The 18911-nt window shown below is 42.9% G+C and overlaps 1 protein-coding gene and 1 non-coding gene across 2 annotated transcripts; both read right to left on the reverse strand.

Moving 5' to 3' along the window:
• Positions 1–1804: 1804 nt before the first annotated feature.
• Trmt10c (tRNA methyltransferase 10C, mitochondrial RNase P subunit) lies at positions 1805–5260 on the reverse strand. Its single transcript, XM_051191689.1, has 2 exons — positions 5173–5260; positions 1805–3272 (listed from the first exon to the last, which is right to left on the reverse strand). Exon 2 carries the CDS (start codon positions 3248–3250, stop codon positions 2009–2011), a length of 1242 nt encoding a protein of 413 aa, XP_051047646.1. The 5' UTR covers positions 3251–3272; positions 5173–5260; the 3' UTR covers positions 1805–2008.
• LOC127227584 (small nucleolar RNA SNORA70) lies at positions 3752–3886 on the reverse strand. The gene has a single exon (XR_007835000.1). It is a non-coding gene; the product is annotated as a small nucleolar RNA SNORA70 (small nucleolar RNA).
• Positions 5261–18911: the final 13651 nt, after the last annotated feature.

Below are 18911 nucleotides of genomic sequence, written 5' to 3' on the forward strand. Positions count from 1 at the left end.
GGGACTCTGGGTCAGTCCTATGCTGGTTCCCCAGCTATCAGACTGGGTTCCATGAGCTTCCCCCTTGTTCAGGTCAGCAGTTTCTATGGGTTTTTCTGGCCTGGTCTTGACCCCTTTGCTCATTATTGCTCTCTGTCTGCAACTGGACTCCAAGAGTTTGGCTCAGTGTTTAGCTGTGGGTGTCTGCTTCTGTTTCCATCAGCTACAGGATGAAGGCTCTAGGATAGAATGTAAGGTAATGATCAATTTCATTATTGGGGAAGGGCATTTAAGGTAGCCTCTCCACTATTGCTAAGATTGTTAGTTGGGTTCATCCTTGTAGATCTCTGGGCAATTCCCTAATGCCAGATTTCTCCTTAAATCTATAATGGCTCTCTCTATTATGGTACCTACCTCTTTTCTTGTTCTATTCTTTACCCGACTCAATCTTCCTACTCCCTCATGCCCTCTCCTCTCCTCTTCTCCCCTTCTCTTTCTCCTAACTCCCTCTCCCCTCCCTCCATGCTCCCAATTTGCTCAGAGATCTTGTCCCTTTCCCCTTCTCCAGGGGACGATGTATGTCTCTTTTAGGGTCCTCCTTGTTTCCTAGTTTTTCTGGCAGTGTGAATTGTAGGCCCTTAGAGGCCAGAGGGTATCAGATCCACTGGAACTAGAGTTACAAGTGACTGTAGGCCACCTAATATGGTGCTGGATACTGAACTTAAGTTCTCTGCAAGAGCCCTCTGAACCATCTTCTAACCCAGACACATTTTTTTCCTTAAGAAATTGGCTTTATCTCCAAACTCACTTTTCATAATATAAGGAAATCACCTAACATGCCAGAAAAAAACAAGTTTCTAGAAAACCAGGATTGTGTTAAGCAATATGTAAAGTATCAAACATAGGCCTTAATTTCATAACTACTATATAAAATTTAGAAAGCTCTAGTCGATCTTCTCTTCAAAAAATAGTTTCTGACATGGATAATTAATATATACAATGGAGCTAGGTATGGTGGTACATGCCTGCCTATGTTTGCATCATTTGCCAGGTGGATGCTGAGAATCAGGAGTTGAAGATCATTCTCAGCATATTGTTTGAGGCTGTCATAGGTTACCTGAGTTGCCCCCTACCAAACAAAAACCCACACATACACACACACACAAAAAAAAAAAAACAAAAACTAAAAAGACCAATGAAATCTGATACTCAAAGAATCCATTAAATAAAGCTGTTATAGAATATTAATTGAAGATGTGTTACATTTGTTTAACTCTGTGAAGCTGTGCGACTTTGTCTAAAACGCCTGACTGCTCTAATAAAATGCAGAATGGCCAGCAGCAAAGCAGGAGAAAGGGTAGGCAGGCCTGGCAGACAGAGAGAATAGGAGAAATCTAGGTTCCAGAGAAGAGGAAGAGTAGAGGGATGGACGAATGAGAAAAGAAGGGGAGGAGGACTCCAGGTGCTAGCCACCCAGACACACAACACAGCAAGCCATAGAGTAAGAAGTAAAGTTATATAGGATAAAGATAAGAGCCCAGAGGCGAAAAACAAAAATCCAGCTGAGATAATTTAAGGAAAGCTGGCTAGGAACAAGCATTCCTAAGAATAAGACAGGCTAGGCAATGGTGGTGCACCCCTTTAACACCAGCACTCAGGAGGTAGAGGCAAGTGGATCTCTGTGAGTTTGAGGCCAGCCTGGTCTACAGATTCCAGTTCCAGGGTTACATAGAGAAACCATTCTCAAAAGAGAAGAAAGAAAAGACTGGGAGCTGGGTGGCAGACGCCCCAAAGAGTCAAAGAGTAAAAAAATCAGCTACAAAGCTATAACAATAACTTTTATTGTGTTCAATTCCAGATTAATCCATAATTTCTGATTGTTTCTACAACAAATAAAACATACTTTCAAAGTTTTCCAGTTAGAAAAAGACAAAACTAGTTTGTCTGGAAAGACTACTTTTAAGACATACATTATATTAACTATTTCCAATATCTTTGCTTTTTACATTATAACATTTTCTCATTTAGGTCACCTTTTCCATGTTTGTACATTTAAGGAGCCTTTTGGAAATGATCTTGTCTTAGTCTTCTTCAGTTTACTAAAAACCTCCTTAGAATGCTGAGAAATCTCTAGATAGCCAGTATGCTTTCTCCTGGGGACAAACTTCAAAGCTTCTTCCCAGCTACCTGTGTTTTTCATGGAGAGCAAAATACGGATCATTTGATCTAAGGTGAGATTCTTGCTACCGAGGTCCCATTGTAAATATTTATCTAGTGGAAGGCGTTCTGTTGCTAGATTTAGCCGTTTTGCCTTGGCTAGCGATGTGCCCACCTGTGTATTTTTATCAACAAATGATCCAATTATATAAATTTTATCATGCTTGAAGGTAGTCATAATATTGGGAGAATCTGCAGTTAAATATATAATACTGTCCTTTGGAAATAAATCTATGGGAGACTTTTCTGTTGCTGTTAAGAGCAATTTGTCCCACTTTCCACTGTAACGTTTAACTAACTCTTTCTGATAAGCACTATTTATTTTAAGATTGCAGAAATAAATGTGGAAAGGATCAACATCTCTTCTGTTCCATCCTTCACTTTCTAAAAGTTGAGAAACAGCATTCCGTAGTTCAAATGGTTTCATATAATTTTCGTAATCCATGTCAAAAACTAAAGGCTGTCCAAACTGCATAGCCTGGACACCCTTCCAACCCATTGCGATATTGATCTGCCGGTCCCAGAGTCGAAGAAACATAAACTCCTGCTGTTCTTTACTTGTGGTGATTTCTAGCAACTTGGCCTTTTTTGCTTCTTCCCTGGCCTCTGCTTTCTTTTCCTTCTTTATTTGCTTAGCTTTTTTCAATTTTTCCTTACCATACAAATACTTTAAGTATTTTCTTTGGGCTGATTTAGAAGGACATTCCATAAGGGTTTTGAGTTCTTCTTCAGTGATATGTTCTGGTACTTCACTTCCAAGCAATCTCCGCATCTCAATCATTTCTCTGGTGGCAGCTAAAGCATCTTCATCTTTGTCTGAGACCACTGAAACACCATCTTCTTGAATGCTGGATTTCATTGTAGTTTTCCACCCATCCAATTCTAGCTGTTTAGGAGGGGATATACTTTCCTTATTATGACAGGACAAAGAAGGTGCTTTGGAAGACATATATCTCTGCAGAACTGTCGAATATAAATTCCTTCTCTTCCCATGAGGAGTAAATGACACCATTAACCTGGCAAAAGGTCTTAAGAATCGGACAGTGACATTCATTTTGAAGAAATGTGAGGAGTTCCTATAAAAGAGAAATTAAATTAAGTTAGATAAAGATTTTAAAAGTTCTTGTGAATCTGGTTTCTTTCTCTCTCAGGCAGACTAAATGAGATTTACTAGTAAATGTGACTTGTGGGGTGCAGGATTCAGGACAGTGGAAGACAACAGGAAAGTTGGGTCTGCCACTTCCCCAGGGGATTGGAGCTGTGGCTACTTTGACCTCACAGCCATCAGTTACAAGCCACTTGTCAGCGACGATGGCTTTAAATTCATCTGCATTAAACTTGAAGCACTACTTCTCTAAGATGTGATCTTCCAGCTGTCAAATAAACTCAACATAGAAACTCACACATTCCTTATTTTGCAGCTTGGTGTGGATGGACACGATGGCCTGACCAATGTAAACTCTGGCCACTGTGCCTGGGGTGTCCCAGAGAACCCCAAAATACTTGTCTAGAGCCTAAGGTGGAAACAGCATTGAGATGACACATGATTATCCACAGCTGTCCCCAAGGTCCCTTTGGGGAAACCTGCACATCCAATAAGGTGCATATGCCACAAAGGAGGATAGTGTTTGCAACCATTGCACACAAGACCCCCATGGAGAAAGGAGCCTGGTTGGCTTCATTGCTGCTGAAGGTAACTGGTTTCTGAAGCACAAAGGGAAACCTCTGAACAACTTAGATGTTGCATATCACTAACTTAATTCTCTCATATACTACATCCCAACTGCAGTTTCTACTCCCCCTTCTCCTCCCAGCCCCGCCCCACTAATTTAACTCCTATGGTCCAAAGCTTGTGATCATTTACTGGTCAAGTTTTAATTTTTGTGAGACAAGGATCTTTTATGTTGATCAGGCTGAATTAAACACATCAACCTGAGTGGTCTGTCCCAGCTTCTGAAATGACTGGCACTATAGCTATGTATTGCTACACCCTGCTCCATGTTCTTATTTTATATATTAATTTGAACATATTTTTAAACAAAAGATTGACACAAATATCCTTTTTAGATTTGCTATAGAAACAGATCTGTAAGTAGGTAAGAAAGCTACATGACAATTATAATTACAAGATGCTGTAGTCTCCTTCAGATACACATCCCATCTCAAGATCTTCCATGAAACCAAAAAGGAAGACAAAATGAATAGGAAAGTTACATGAGATGAGACCTAATAAAAGATACTGAAGAGCTGCCACAATGCCTCTGTGCTTCCAAAGCAAAAATTAGTGCAGCTGATTAAAACAAATGTTTCAGCTCAGAATTCACAGCAAATACTATAAGATAAAATGTCCAAAACTGAAATACACACACACACACACACACACACACATATATATATATCTCCACAATTTTATCCTGAGTACCTAGATGTTCCTCAAAACAACGAAGATACTTAAAGTTGTTAACTAATGCAAAATGCAAGGGGGAAAACATAATTCCTGAAAAAATTCCAACCTTTGGCTTCCTGTAATGATTCTGCCTTTGTAGTGTAGAAAATGCTATAATACTACAGAAATTAAAACCTAAAAAAAAAAAAAAAAAAAAAAATGAATTCTTGCAGATTCTCCACTCTTTAGCACAGGCTGGCCTCAAACTCCAGACAGATCTGCCTGAGATTATAGGTCTACGCCCTCCTATACTCATTATGGAAACCCATTTAATTTTTTTATTTTAGCTTAAAGGGGTGTGTGTGTGTGTGTGTGTGTGTGTGTGTGTGTGTGTAGGGGTAATTACGTATCCAGACACAGTTGTGAACGTTCCAAAGTGGGTGCTCAACACCATACTCAACCCTCTGCAAGAGCACTAAACGTCTCGAACGCCGAGCCGCCTCTCCAGCCCCGTATAAGTTACATTTTAAAGAAAATAATGGAGATGGTTTTGGAGAACGCGGCTTTGCTTCAGGCAGTGAACTACTTACGATTTATAAATCACAGCTTAGCACACACGCTCCACAAGCTGCACCGGGGAGAGCACCGAGTCTACGCAGCCCCAGGACTGCAGCTGACGGGGAGCCCGGGGGACCAGGAGTGTGGCCGAACGCCGGGACTCGCTAACTGGGGAAGTCACCTGCGCGCCTCAACCTGCGCCGGAAATCCGGTATCGCCGGAAGTCCCGCCCCGTCCTCCCGGCGCTGCCTCTGACGTTTCTCCCTGCCCGCCCCCAGTTTTCCTGCTTAAAGTCGGTACCCGGATGGGCTGTTTGGCTGTCTGTTGAGTCCTGGTGAAAATGACGTCGGCCCTCGCTCGTCATTGGCGCCCGCCACCTTACTTACTAATTAGTTGTTAGAACTCGAGTCCGCTTAGCCGCTCTTCAGCTTGGCTACTCTATTTATATGTATGTCCTAACAAAACGACCTGAACGCAGATCTTGCAGTCCTACTTTAAAATTTAACTCCAGCCAGGTGCAGTGGTGCATGCCTTTAATGTCAGCACTAGCGGGGCAGAGGAATCGCTTACCTTTGAGGCCAGCCTGATGTACACAGCTAGTTCCAGAACAGCCAGGGCTACATAGGGAGACCCTGTCTCAACAAACCACCCCCCCAAAAAAAAAACCCAAAACAAACAAACAGATTGTTCAGGAACATTTGAGATATGAAGGAGAACACACACACACACACACACACACACACACACACACACACACACACAGAACATTTGAGATATGAAGGAGAACACACACACACACACACACACCCCGGGGTTCTCTTCCAAACCCTGAATTAGGCACAAACCACACCAAAACACCTGCTTTTCACAGAGATCCTTTATTAAGCAGAGAAGAAAACTTAAAGAGGCTGCATTCTTCTGACACAGGCAGAAAACCAGCAAATGATCTTTGCAGGCGTAATCTTTAAGATAGAAAAAGGGGGAGGTCTGTGTTAGAATGGGCTGGGAATACGGTGGTATATTTTTATTGGTCTTGTTAATTAGGTGACCAAAGGATTTGGTTTTGGTTTTATTGACACATGGTTTCTCTGAGGCTTTGGAGGCTGTTCTGGAACAAGCTTTTGTAGCGCAGGCTGATCTCAAACTCACGGAGATCCGCCTGCCTCTGCATGCCGAGTGCTGGAATTAAAGGCATGTGCCACCACCGCCTGGTTTCCAAAGGGGTATTTTGATTGCTGGATTTTAATACTTCCATAGCTGGACCTTGGTATTGAACCTCAGGGGGAGGAAATGGCCAGATAAGGAAATAAAGCTTGATGGCTAGCTTTAGCAATGTAATCTAACGGTTTTTTTGTTTGTTTGTTTTGTTTTGTTTTTTAAGCAGGGCAGAGGGAATGAGAGAGAAGGGCAAGGCCTGCCAGAGCCATGCATGCTGACCATGCTCCACCTGGCCATAGTCTCTTCCATATCCGTAACCACTGAAAGTCAAAATCAATACTTCAGTGCTAGAGGAAAGTCAGCGTTTTCAGCTCATCAAGTTCTTTCTGTGGTAAAATTATCCTGGCATAAGGTTCACATGTAGGAAGCTACCTTGCTTGCTTGCTTGCTTGCTGGCTTGCTTGCTTCTGCCTTACATCTCTGGTGATTAGTTTGTCTGTAAGTTCAGCCATACATGGGCAGAGGCGTTGTCTCTTGAGACAAAGACAGTAGAATCTGTCTTGTTTGAAAGTTGGCCTGGGCCTGTCTAATGCTGTGGCGATGTAGGCAGATCAGACAGATAGCACCAAGTGCAAGGGCTATGAGCCCCAGTGAGAGAGAGCTTGCCTATTCTCTAATTAATCTGCCCCAAAGTTGAAGTCCTTGTAAAAGGTCTTCTGCACAGGCAGGTGGTACTCGGGTTTCCTTGATGTTAATGTTCTTGCATGGCTAAAGCATGTTTATAATTTAAAAACTGGTCACTCCAGGATCCCCAGAGAAAAGTAACTACAACTAATGTATTCTTAATTTTAGCAGGTGTAACACAGTTATGTGTAAAAGAGAGAGAACAAGAAGCCACATGGGCCTCTCACAATAAATCCAATTGTTCCTATGGAAGGCTAGTTTGTAGATTTTGTTTTAAGATGCTAATTTGACTAGATAATTGAGTGTGTTTTGGGTGGCTAAGGCTTCAGCCAAATCACCCAATAGTTGATTCACTGTGCTTGCAGTATTTACAGATTGGGAGAGGGCTATCATAGAAAGAAACTGTAGCTGCAGTGGTGGAGGCTGCAATGGCAGCCGTGATCCCGAAATCTCCTTTTCTCTCTCCTGCACAAGTTGGTCACCTGTAGAGATCTCCAGCATTAGTACCACCTGGGGTACGTGGTCCATGACAACTATTACTTCATCTGTCCAGCAGCTAACCAGTCGTTAGACCTGCTGAGAACAATTGAGGCTTCCTCCAAAATTAGTAGCATTAGTTACAATGAAAAAGAAGGGAGCCAGAACACAAGTGCCTGAAATGGAGGTGAAATTCTTATCCTTTGGACCAAAGTGTAATTTTATAGCTGCTTTATCCAAACTATAATTAGTGGTCAGGAAAAAGGGGCCATGTAGGGCTACTCAGACCCATAGGCATCAGAATGGGTGGATTCTTGATGAAGGTCTATTGGACCTTCTTGCTGGCTGCTACAATCCTGGTCCTTCCCCATATGGTGAACCAGATGGTCAGGCACCCAAACAGGGTTATCTGCATCTTGTGGAAAGACACGAACCATCCCATGGGCCCACACTAGAACCGGATCAGGCTGCACCATTGCCCAGTAGTGACATTCTTTCATATAACTGAGCCATAGTCAGATGATCAAGGGCGCCAATGCCTGTTGGCTGCAAATTGAGCAGAACCATCAATAGTTAAAACATTTAAAATATGAAGAACAAATGAAAAGTCATTATGAGGAGACCCTCTAAATCCCCCCTTTTTTTGTTTTATGAAGCTAGGCTTTAATTGTGCAATGTGCATGCCTGACCTTGAGGATAAGGGATGCATGTCTTATGTGAGATAAAAATTTTTTGCAAAAAGAGTTGAAACCCTGACTAGTATAAGCAGGGCCATTATCAGTTTTTAATTTTCTGGGCACCCCCATATAAGCAAAGACTTGCAAACAATGGCTCTTAACATCCTTAAGCCTTTCTCCAGTATGTGCAGAGGCAAATATGAGATGAGAATGGGTATCCACAGATACATGAACAAATTGTAGTCGGAACATGGGTAACATCCATCTGCCAGATATCATTAGGCGTGACACCCCGAGGGTTAACTCCAAGGTGTGGAACAGGTAAAAACTCTGCACATAGGGGACAATTCTTAGCTATATCAATAGCTTGGTCTCTAGTAATTTTAAAATGGAATTTAAGTGACCCTGCATCAAGGTGGAAGGTTGTATGAGCTTTGCATGCTGCTTCATAACCAGACTCTCTCATCATCTTAGTGGCACTATCTGTTTTAGTATTAAAATCTGCAATGGCATTTTCTTCACTCAAATGGCCAGGCAAATCAGAATGTGCTCGGAGATGTCCTACAAAAATTGGATGAGAACATCTCCATAGTAGGCTTTGTATGGTTAGTAAGTGTTCCTGTACACGAGAGACCGGAGCTATATAGGCAGCAGTTTCTAAGAGGGATACACACATTTACTATCAGTGTATAAGTTAAATGGCTCATCAGAAAAATGTTGAAGGGCTAATTGTACTGCAGCTAGTTCAGCAAATTGTGCAGCAGATAAGGGCCATTGTTCCACCCAGACTGGGGTATCAGTTTTCCATGTGATAGGAATGGGAACAGGCTGCACAGCCATAGCCCTTCCCAACCCAAAGTGATCTCCAGCTCTTTTGATAATTCAATTTTTGGATGCAACAGATTGAGGGTCACCTTGGAGGAACTTCCTTGTACATAACCTTGGTCAGCTAGCATATTTTTAATAGGCTCAGTAGTAAGGACCGCTCCTATGGCCTGAAGCACATTTCTTCCCAATGATTAACAGGGATATGACTTAACACAAAATGGCCTGTATGTCCTTCATCATCTGACCATTTAAGAAGCTGAGTGCTACATTCTGGAGCCACAGCAGTGCCCACTCCTTGTAAATGAATAGAGGCTGGCTGAAGAGACCATGCTGACTTTGGCCATTTCCCACCAACCCCCTCTGGAGGCCAGCTGTGGGAGGTGCAGAACGCCAACCCTTTCAGTTAAGACACTCACCTGCTGTCTTTTTTGACTATATCCCAAGCAATTCAAATAGTACCTTTTGTTAGGATTCACACATTCATAATCCCATTTTACACACACGTTTGTGTAGCCAGACCATACATAGATACATACATACATACATACATACATACATACATACATACATACATCTTTCAGCCCTCATTTTCTCTAGGCCAAGATTAGTTTGTTGAAATAAAACATTCTTAACTAAAATCTCTTGTAATGCAGCTGCTATAGGTAACCTTTGAATTACAAGCATCCAAAATCTGAACAAACCCAATAAATTCATCTATGTTACCTTTTTTTCCCTATAAGGTCTTAAAACAGTTTCTGACAGGACACATTAACTTTTCCATATATTTGGCTGGGGAAACAAGTATGTGCAACCATAACAATGGTCCCTCTTGCCATAAGACAGAAGCCAGACTATGCTAAGCCAGACTCCCATGGTTTTGCTTGGTCAATATAGCATATTTGCTGATGTTTGGATTGCATTCTCCTACTGAAGGAGAACTTGTTTACCCTCTTTAGTTAGCTGTTTAGGTGAATTGGGATCACTATTTCCCTTCAGAATATTGCTTAAAGTTTTCAAATCACCAGTAGGTGCATTTTAAAAAGGACATAACCATTGAATATTTCCCTACAACTTCTGAAAATCATTTAACAATCGCAAACTACTTTTTTTAACTTTTGAAGCTTAATTTCTTTAGGATATAACATATGTCCCAAATACTGGAAAGGCTGCTGTCCTCTCTAATCCAACCTGTAAAGCTTTTATTAGCCTACATGGTCTCATTTGCATCCACACAGACACCTTTCTAGGTGGGGCCTAACAGGGCAGCAGTTCCCTGAGGCTTTTTCTCAATAGCTTTTCGCAAATCCTATATTAACCTCCATTCTCTCAATTTCTTTTTAACCACAAAAATAAGAGAATTTCTATATCCTCTCCTCCTCTATCCTTCGTGGCACAGAGGCCCTACTAAAGGGAACATTGTTGCTCAGGAGCACATCTTTAACTAGATGCCAAAGGGAAAAGGTGGCAATAGGGAAATTATCAGACCCCTCTTCTTTATAAGCCTTTTGGAGATCTCCTTTTACCTATTCCCAATCCAGGATGTTGATGCCTCCAGAATGCATAAAATAGGGACTATGTTTTTCTAATATGGCAATGAATTCTTTACCTGTCTTAGTTTTAATCCTGGTGCCCTGTCTTTTCAATAGGGCCACTAATTGCCCACTGAGAATTTCCTTAAGAGTTACTGGCACTGTGCACATGTGAGAGGGTTCCGTTTTGTCCAGTGATTGTTCTTTAGAGAGAGGGACGCACTATATTGTGTTTGCTAATCATTGACTGTAGTCCCAAAAAAGCCTTGTGAAAATATTATGCCCTATGTAACAGCAGAGTAACATAAAATAAAACTACATTTTATAAAACAAAACAAAACAAAAAAAAGAGTTACTGGTACCTATCCTTCAATGCACCCTCATTCACTTACTTTGCCAGCCTCCAAGGGCGATCTCTTAGGTGATCCTTTCTTCCCGATCTAGGTGGGACCTCCACTTGTAGCGCCAGCACTACAATCTGTTTCACGAATCAGGTGAAGGCCTAGAGATTGATATAAGAGATGAGACAGTGGGCCATTCATTCAATGGCAGTGTTGGAATGCTGAGTGCCGAATGCCATTTATTGAGGGGATGGGGTGGGCTTATAAACTGGCAGTGGAAAATAACAGGATTTTTCAGGCTTAGCTCCTCCCTAACAGGTGTGTGTTAGCAAAACAGGTAGAGTACCAATGACCACTCCAGGGGCCAGGAAGAGTACCAATAGCAGCTCTGGGACAAGAAGTTTTGGTCAACAGCTTCAGGCTTGCTAAATGTGCCTTGGGGGTCCATGCAGAGCCCTACAACCACATTGCCTCAGCCACACAGCAAAGAGAGATGAGTTCCAGTGCTCAGTTCATTTTCTCCTTCTGTTCATTCTGGGCCCCAGCCTTGAGATGGTGCTACCCACATTCAGGTAAGATTGTCTTTCTTCAGTTAAACCTTTCTGTAAACAGTTTCATAGATGCATTCCAAAGTGTGTTTCCATGGTGACTCTAAATCCACTCAAGTTGACAGATTAATCATCATAGCCAGTTTGCACAAAAATGTGCTACTTTCTCAGATCTAAACATCTTGTTTGTTCAGGTGCTATGCTGTAAAACATATTCTATGCTGTTAGGGACCATCACCATCCTCACAACCTCAGGTATCTGAGATAGAAAATTACTGCCTCCTAAGAAATAAACAGGATGTTCAGCAGAACATTCCAAGGTACAGGCTTGTGGTCTCACAGCCAGTCAAAGAATATAGCTCAGGGCTATCTCTCCTGCTGCAATTAACAGCCAATTACAGGTTAGCTAAACAACTTAGAGCATTCCTTCTACTGACCTCACTCTGCCTATGTGGGTTACATGCAACCCCCCCCCCACATCCTGCCCAAGGTCCTATATGAGCCTCCCCTGAGAAAATAAAATTTGTCACCTTGATCAGAATATTGTTTTGCTGTCCATTCTTTGTATCCCTTGTCCCCATTTTCTTCTAGGTGTTACCTGGTTTGTCATTGACTGCCCCGCAGGTCAGGGCACTATGTTAAAAACAAAAAGAATACATATATATATATATGGACCTTGTTAACTATTGATTTATTTTTCTTTGCTTATCTGGAGAACACCTAAAGAAAAATCAATGTTCTCTGGTGACATACACAATCCATTTATTCTGCAGTTTAAAAAAAGTTATTTGTGTATCCAGTTGGTGAGGAGACAATTATTAGGGGAAAGAATAGAAGTTGGTGGGCTGGAAAACAAAAATAGCACAGATAGATAAAAGGTGAGTGCAGGTGAGGTGAGTCGGAGGAGCAAGGTAGAGATTATCTTGTAGAATAAAAAGAGAGACATTTTTTTTAGAAGACAATGTCTATGTAGTTCAGACTGGCCTAAAACTTGCCATTCTTCTGTCTCCACCTTCTATGTAGCTAAGACTATAGTTCCATACCACCAGGCCTGGTTTAGACAATTTTTTTCCCACAAGTGTGTGTGTGTGTGTGTACATATGTGTTGGCGTATGTACACTGTGTGTGTGTGTGTGTGTGTGTGTGTGTGTGTGTGTGTGTGTGCCAAATCAGGCGCCTGCATTCGTGCTCACAGAGGTTGGAAGAGAGCATTGGGTGTCCTCCTTTATCATCCCCCAAATCCCCTCATTCCTCTGAGGCAGTCTGGTTTGTCTGTGGGCAAATGCATACCACAGTGAGTGTGGAGGTCAGAAGACTATTACTTGTAGGAGCTGATTCTCAAGTTCTATCCACCCTCTGGGTCCCAGAAATTGAACTTGAGTCATCAATCTTGGCAACAGGTACTTTTCCTTGTTTAGCCATCTCACAGGGCTCAGCCTTCTCTCTTTTAGTCAGACCAGAATCCCAGTTCAGGGATGGTGCCACACACATTAAGGATGGGTTCTCCCTACATCAACTAACCTAATAAGCTAATTCCTCACAGGCATGTCCAGACACTAGTCTCTGTTGTGTAAAGCTATGACTAGGGGGATGTTAAGAAACATCATTCCTAGATTAAGGAATTCATAATAGACCAAAGTTCAGATATCACCAAATCCAATTTAGTGACCCAATGCGTTTTATTGGTGATACTTAAAGGAATATGGGTGAGAGGAAATGATTCAAAGACAGCTGCACCACCACAGCCTTCCTCAACGTGGCTGACAGATCATGAAAACAAAAAACCTGGAACTCACTGCAAGTTGCAGGCAGCTCAACAGGTTGGAGTAGTCTTTTCCAGGTGGGTCAATTGTCACTCATTTTTTCTTACTGCTTATATTTGCTTGCAAACATATACATGCCATAACACACACACACACACACACACACACACACACACACACACACTCAAAAGGCAGGTGGATCTCTGTGAGTTGCAGAGCAGCCTGGTCTACAAGAGTTAGTTCCAGGACAGGGTGCAAAGCTACACAGGGAAACCCTATCTCAAATAACCAAAGAAAGAAAAAAGGAAGGAAGGAAGGAAGGAGAAAGAAAGACAAAACAAAACAGATCAACCAAAACCAGGACAGATTACAACTAGGAGCCTAGTGAGAGATATCTAATTGCACCACCTAGTGGAAGTATAAGTAACATATACAAAAACCTCTGAGATCCTTCTAGCTTTAATAGCTGCTTGGTAGGAGAGCTTAAGATATTCTTTTGAGGGAGTGTTTGTTTGACAGAGGGTCTCAAGTAGCTAGGCTAGCCTCGAACATGCTATGTAGGTGAGGATGATCCTGAGCTCCACATCTTCCTGCTTGTACTTTCCAAGAGGTGGGCTTACAAGCATGTGCCACTATGCTTGGTTAGGGTTTGGACCTGTTGTTTCTAGGTTCCTTGCCCCTTAGTCACAAGATTGAATAGGGCTTAGACAGTCTGCAAAAAGCAAAAAGATATAAGTAAGGGAATAAAACAGTTCAGAATATGCTGCAAGAGAGATCTGTGGGCTATGTGAATGAAGATGCTCAAGGACCGGATTTTTAAAAAAACGTATCTTTTGAGTCAAGCAGTGGGGGCCCATGCCTTTAATCCCAGCACTCAGGAGGCAGAGGCAGGCAGATCTATGTGAGTTTGAGGCCAGCCTGGTCTACAGGAGTGAGATCCAGGACAGCTAGAGCTACACAGAGAAACCCTGTCTTGAAAAACATTCAAAACCCATCTGTCTGTCTGTCTGTCTGTCTTTGTGGGCCTTCAGTCAGAATCAGCCAACTTACCTGGTCCTTACCTGAGAGGGGGAGTGTGGCTTGAGAAAGGGCAGGTAAAGACACTAAGAAAGAGGCAGAGACACAGGAGGGCAATCCAGTGACTACTGAAGGCCCCAAGTTTATTCTTCAACATTCTTAAGTACCCCAACCAAAAGGGGGAAAGGGCATGGCAGAAGATTTTATTATCATGTATAAGGAGCAAACAGACTTTCTTCCCTTAATCCTCTAAGCACTTGGTAACCACACCTGTCCTGTGTGTTTACTCTTGAAGGTCAAGAGCCCAAGTCTGTTGTTATTTAAATAAGACATCAGCTACCAAGACCAAAACATCCTGCAGTAGTCAAGCCATAGAGCTTTAGGTCTTTGGACTTAAGGACAGTTTTGAACTCTCTGACTTTGAGGCAAAATGAAGCAGATCCATCTTTATGCGCCACCCACCCCATACACACATATATAAAACATTGATTGTTTGTTGGGTGACACATGTATGTCCTCAAGCACATAAGCAGTAAGGACTACACACACACCCTATAGGACATGTAAGCTGAGAACCCTCCGAGCAGCTGTCAGGAGGCCATGTGCTGCAGAAGTCAAGTTTCATAGACTTATTAGAGATGAAGGACAGCAAAGGAGTGGGGAGGAGGAAGTCTCAGAGAAACAGTGGCTATACATTCAGAAGTAATCTTGGTTACACATTTGGGCCATGGTTGGGATAATGGAAGCCTCCAACACCTTTCCAATGTGGATGCAGTTATTGGGGGGGGTCACTGTCCCTTTACTTTTTCATATTCACATTCAAATCTTGAGGAGTTGTCAATCCCACAAGTTGAGAATAAGAACACTACCACAAATTAAAACCAAATGTGAACCAAGCTTTAATTAAGTACTGGCCAGATGGATGGGGTCTGGCTGGGTCCAAACCCAGGTTCTTGGGAAATGGCCTTGAGTTATGATTTGCAGCAGTTTAAATATTTTTCCGATCAGGTCCAATCTGGGGCAGGCATACATCCTGAAGTACTTCCAGCCTATAAATCTCCTGCCCACATGTGATCAAGCACATCTGGTACAGATGGGCCAAACAAACTTGTTTAGTGGGGGTGACAACAAGCGGCCATAGTAGTGACCCCAAACACAAACTTGGGGTCACTAGACCCCCTCCCTCCATTCCTCTTCCCAATATCATTGACTCCTAGCTATAGTGGAGAGGGTGCCTAAACTGTCCTCTATAATCGGATTGATGACTACCCTAATTGTCATCATAGAATTTCCATCCAGTAACTGATGGAAGCAGATGCAGAGATCCACAGCCAAGCACTGGGCAGAGTTCCTAGAATCCAGTCAAAGAGAGGGAGGAGGCATTAAATAAGCAAGGAGGGTCAAAATCATGATGGGGAAACCCACAGAGACAGCTGACCCAAGCTCGTGGGACCTCATAGACTCTGGGGAAGCTGCACAGGACTGAACTAGGCCCTCTACATTGGGTGATAGTTATGTAGCTTGGTCTGTTTGAGGGGCCCCTGGCAGTGGGACCAGGATTTACCCTGATGCATGAGCTGGCTTTTTGGAGCCCATTCCCTGTGGTGGGATGCCTTGCTTAACCTTGATGCTTGGTCCTGCCTCAACTTGATGTACCAGGCGCTTAGTTGACTCCCTATGGGAGGCCTTACCCTTTCTGGGTAGTGGATGGGTGTGTGTGTGTGTGGTTGAGGTGGAAGAGTTGTGGAGGGAGCATGATGAGGGAAGACAGGGGAACTGTGGTTGGTATGTAAAATGAATACTAAAACAAAAAAGATGTGTGGCTGATCCTCCTCTGTTGTGGCTGCTGGAGCCAGGGTTTTGCTTTAAAGCACATAATGGTGCAGTATCTCTGTTTTGTGTGATATAAGAAAAGAAAAAGAAAGAAAGACTGTTGTGATGGCTGCACAACAATGTAAATAATGTCATTGAACTGTACTCTTACAAAGGACTAAGGACTGGAAAATGTGAGGCCCTGGTTGGTCTTAGTGTCACTAGCTTGGAACTTGATGTTTAGACTCAAGTACTTCTGGAGTACCCTCTGGCTTGGAGCAGTCCAGGGTTATTTTATTCTCCTCTTCCTCCCTTCTTGCTCTTCAGTGCCTCACTATGGAGCCATGGCTTGTCTGGATCTCTGTATGTAGACCAGAGTGGCCTTGAACTCACAATGATCTTCCTGTCTCTGCCTCCCAAGTTCTGAGGTTATAGGTGTGAGACAGCATGCTTGGCTTCTTATTTATTTATTTATTTATTTATTTATGCAGGGAGGGACATTAATAAATGGCAAACTTTAATTTTAAATAGATCTCCTTTATAAAGTACACATATGTGCTCACCTAATCTGTCTCTGTGACTAACCTGGGCTACAAGCATGCATCTAAAACATCAAAGAAAATAAACAACCTGCCCAAATAACAATTCTGTCTTAGGGTTTCTATTTCTGTGATGAAACACCACCAAAGCAACTTGGGAAAGAAAGGGTTTACTTGGCTTACACTTCTTTATCACTGACCAGCATCAGAGGAAGTCAGAACAGGAACTTGGAAACCAGAAGCAGAAACGCATGGATGCAGAGGAGGTTGGACAATTAGTGTTGCTTACTTCATTGTTCCCCATGGCTTGCTCAGCCTGCTTTCTATTTATTCTTTTTCTTCTTTCCTTCATTCTTTCTTTCTTTTTTTTTGGGTTTTTCGAGACAGTATTTATTCTTATTTTATGTACACTGGCATTTTGCCTGCATGTAAGTCTGTGTAGTGCGTCAGATCTTGGAGTTACAGTTGTTAGCTGCCATGTGGGTGCTGGAAATGGAACCCAGGTTGTCTGGAAGACCAGTTAGTGTTCTTAACTGCTGAGCCATCTCTCCAGCCGACCAGCCTGCTTTCTCATAGAACCCTTCTCTCTTATAGGACCACCAGCCCAGGGACGGCACCATGTACAATGGGCTGGCCCCACCCTCATCAATCACTACACTTGAAGAAGCCATCCTACAGCTGGATCGTAATGGAGGCATTTTCTCAGTTGAGGTTCCCTCCTTTCAGATAACTCAAGTTGGCATAAAACTTTCATCACAAATACTTAATGTACAAATATAAATATTCATTATTAGGTGATTTGATGCCACCCACCTTTAATCCCAGCTCTCCAGAGGTAGGGTTATCTCCATCAGTTCTAGGCCACCCAGCTTCAGGATGGCAAAGAAAGAGACCACCATTCTAACTCAAGTGACTGTTCAAGGCAAACTTGAATCTTCATCAAGAGGATGTGCTCAGAAGAGCAAATGTGTTGAGATTTTTATTCTAACTCAGGTGGGTACCTATATCTTTTCTCTTGGTTGGGGTCTGACCTCACAGTCTTTTTGGTTTGTTTGTTTTTCAAGACCTCACAGTCTTTTTGGTTTGTTTGTTTTTCAAGACAGGGTTTCTCTGTGGCTTTGGAGGCTGTCCTGGAACTAGCTCTGTAGACCAGGCTGGTCTCGAACTCACAGAGACCTGCCTGCCTCTGCCTCCTGAGTGCTGGAATTAAAGGCATGTGCCACCACCGTCCACCACCTCACAGTCTTAATTCTAGTGTCTATTCTGGAAGAAGGGGAAAGGAAGTCATTGCCTCCTGCCATCATCAGTTCCCTGAAATACATAAAAGTTCTGGCTTCAATTCGGTGGGACGATTAAAGCATTTGTCTGAAAGTCTTAAAAAGTGGGGGAGAAAAAAAAAGATTTGAATTCTTTGCCTTTGAATAAGGCATAGTAAAGAAACCACTGACATGGCTGCTTCATAATGTTTTTCTTTTTAAATTGTGGATGGGAAAGAAAATATCCATAGGCATCTGGAAGAGCCCAGAGCTGAGATTATGGCCAGGGCTTTCTGTGAGAAATGAAGAACAGTGGGAGAGAAGAGTGAAGAGAGTCAGATAGCAAGCAGACGAGGGGGAGGGGGAAGAGGGGGACCCTTAAAGAGTGGAGCTCTAGGACAACCTTAGCATAGGGCAGGAGGAGTAGGGGATATGAGTGGCCAGGAGGCTAGGGACTTTGGGTACTTGTCAGTAGGGACTGTGCTGTAGGCTGGCATGGACTTGATATTCAACCACAAGTGTGAATGTGTGTATGTATGTATGTATGTATGTACGTACGTACGTACGTACATTCGTATATGTCAATAGAGAGCTATAAACCCCATCTTCCAGGCAAGGGAAATGACTCAGAGGAATGCTGACTTTTATCTAACTGCTGGGGCCAAGACTGTTATTTCTGGATATACGGACTTCCTTCGCCTAACAGTCCTAAACACACTTTTTTTTTATAGTCTTTTGATTGAAAAGCCTTCATATTTGATTATTCCTTACATCGAACAATTATAAGGAGAACTACATTTTGCTGTCCTTGTTCTGACTTTGGGTCGGCTTCTTGAGGACAAACAGCTGGAGACACCACAGAGTCACTCACTTCTGTGCTTCTGGGGCCACTTGGTGAAAGGCAAGAAACTGGAGGAAGTCGGTATATTTGATCTTTGTCAGCCTCAACTTTAAGGGCCAACGAGTTAAAACCGTAAGCCAGGCCTCACTTTCCCTTAGCGACTCCGTCGGGGAAAATGCCCACTGCAGGGGTGGCGGCCCCCAGGGCCAACACGGCCCGGGAAGTGCTACCTCCGCCAGAGGTGGGAGGGGCGAGGGACTTCCGGTCGGAGGGAGGCGACTGGCAGTGCGCAAGCGCGACT

This window comes from Phodopus roborovskii, unplaced genomic scaffold (genome assembly GCF_943737965.1).
Source record: "Phodopus roborovskii unplaced genomic scaffold, PHOROB, whole genome shotgun sequence".
NCBI classification, from domain to species: domain Eukaryota; kingdom Metazoa; phylum Chordata; class Mammalia; order Rodentia; family Cricetidae; genus Phodopus; species Phodopus roborovskii.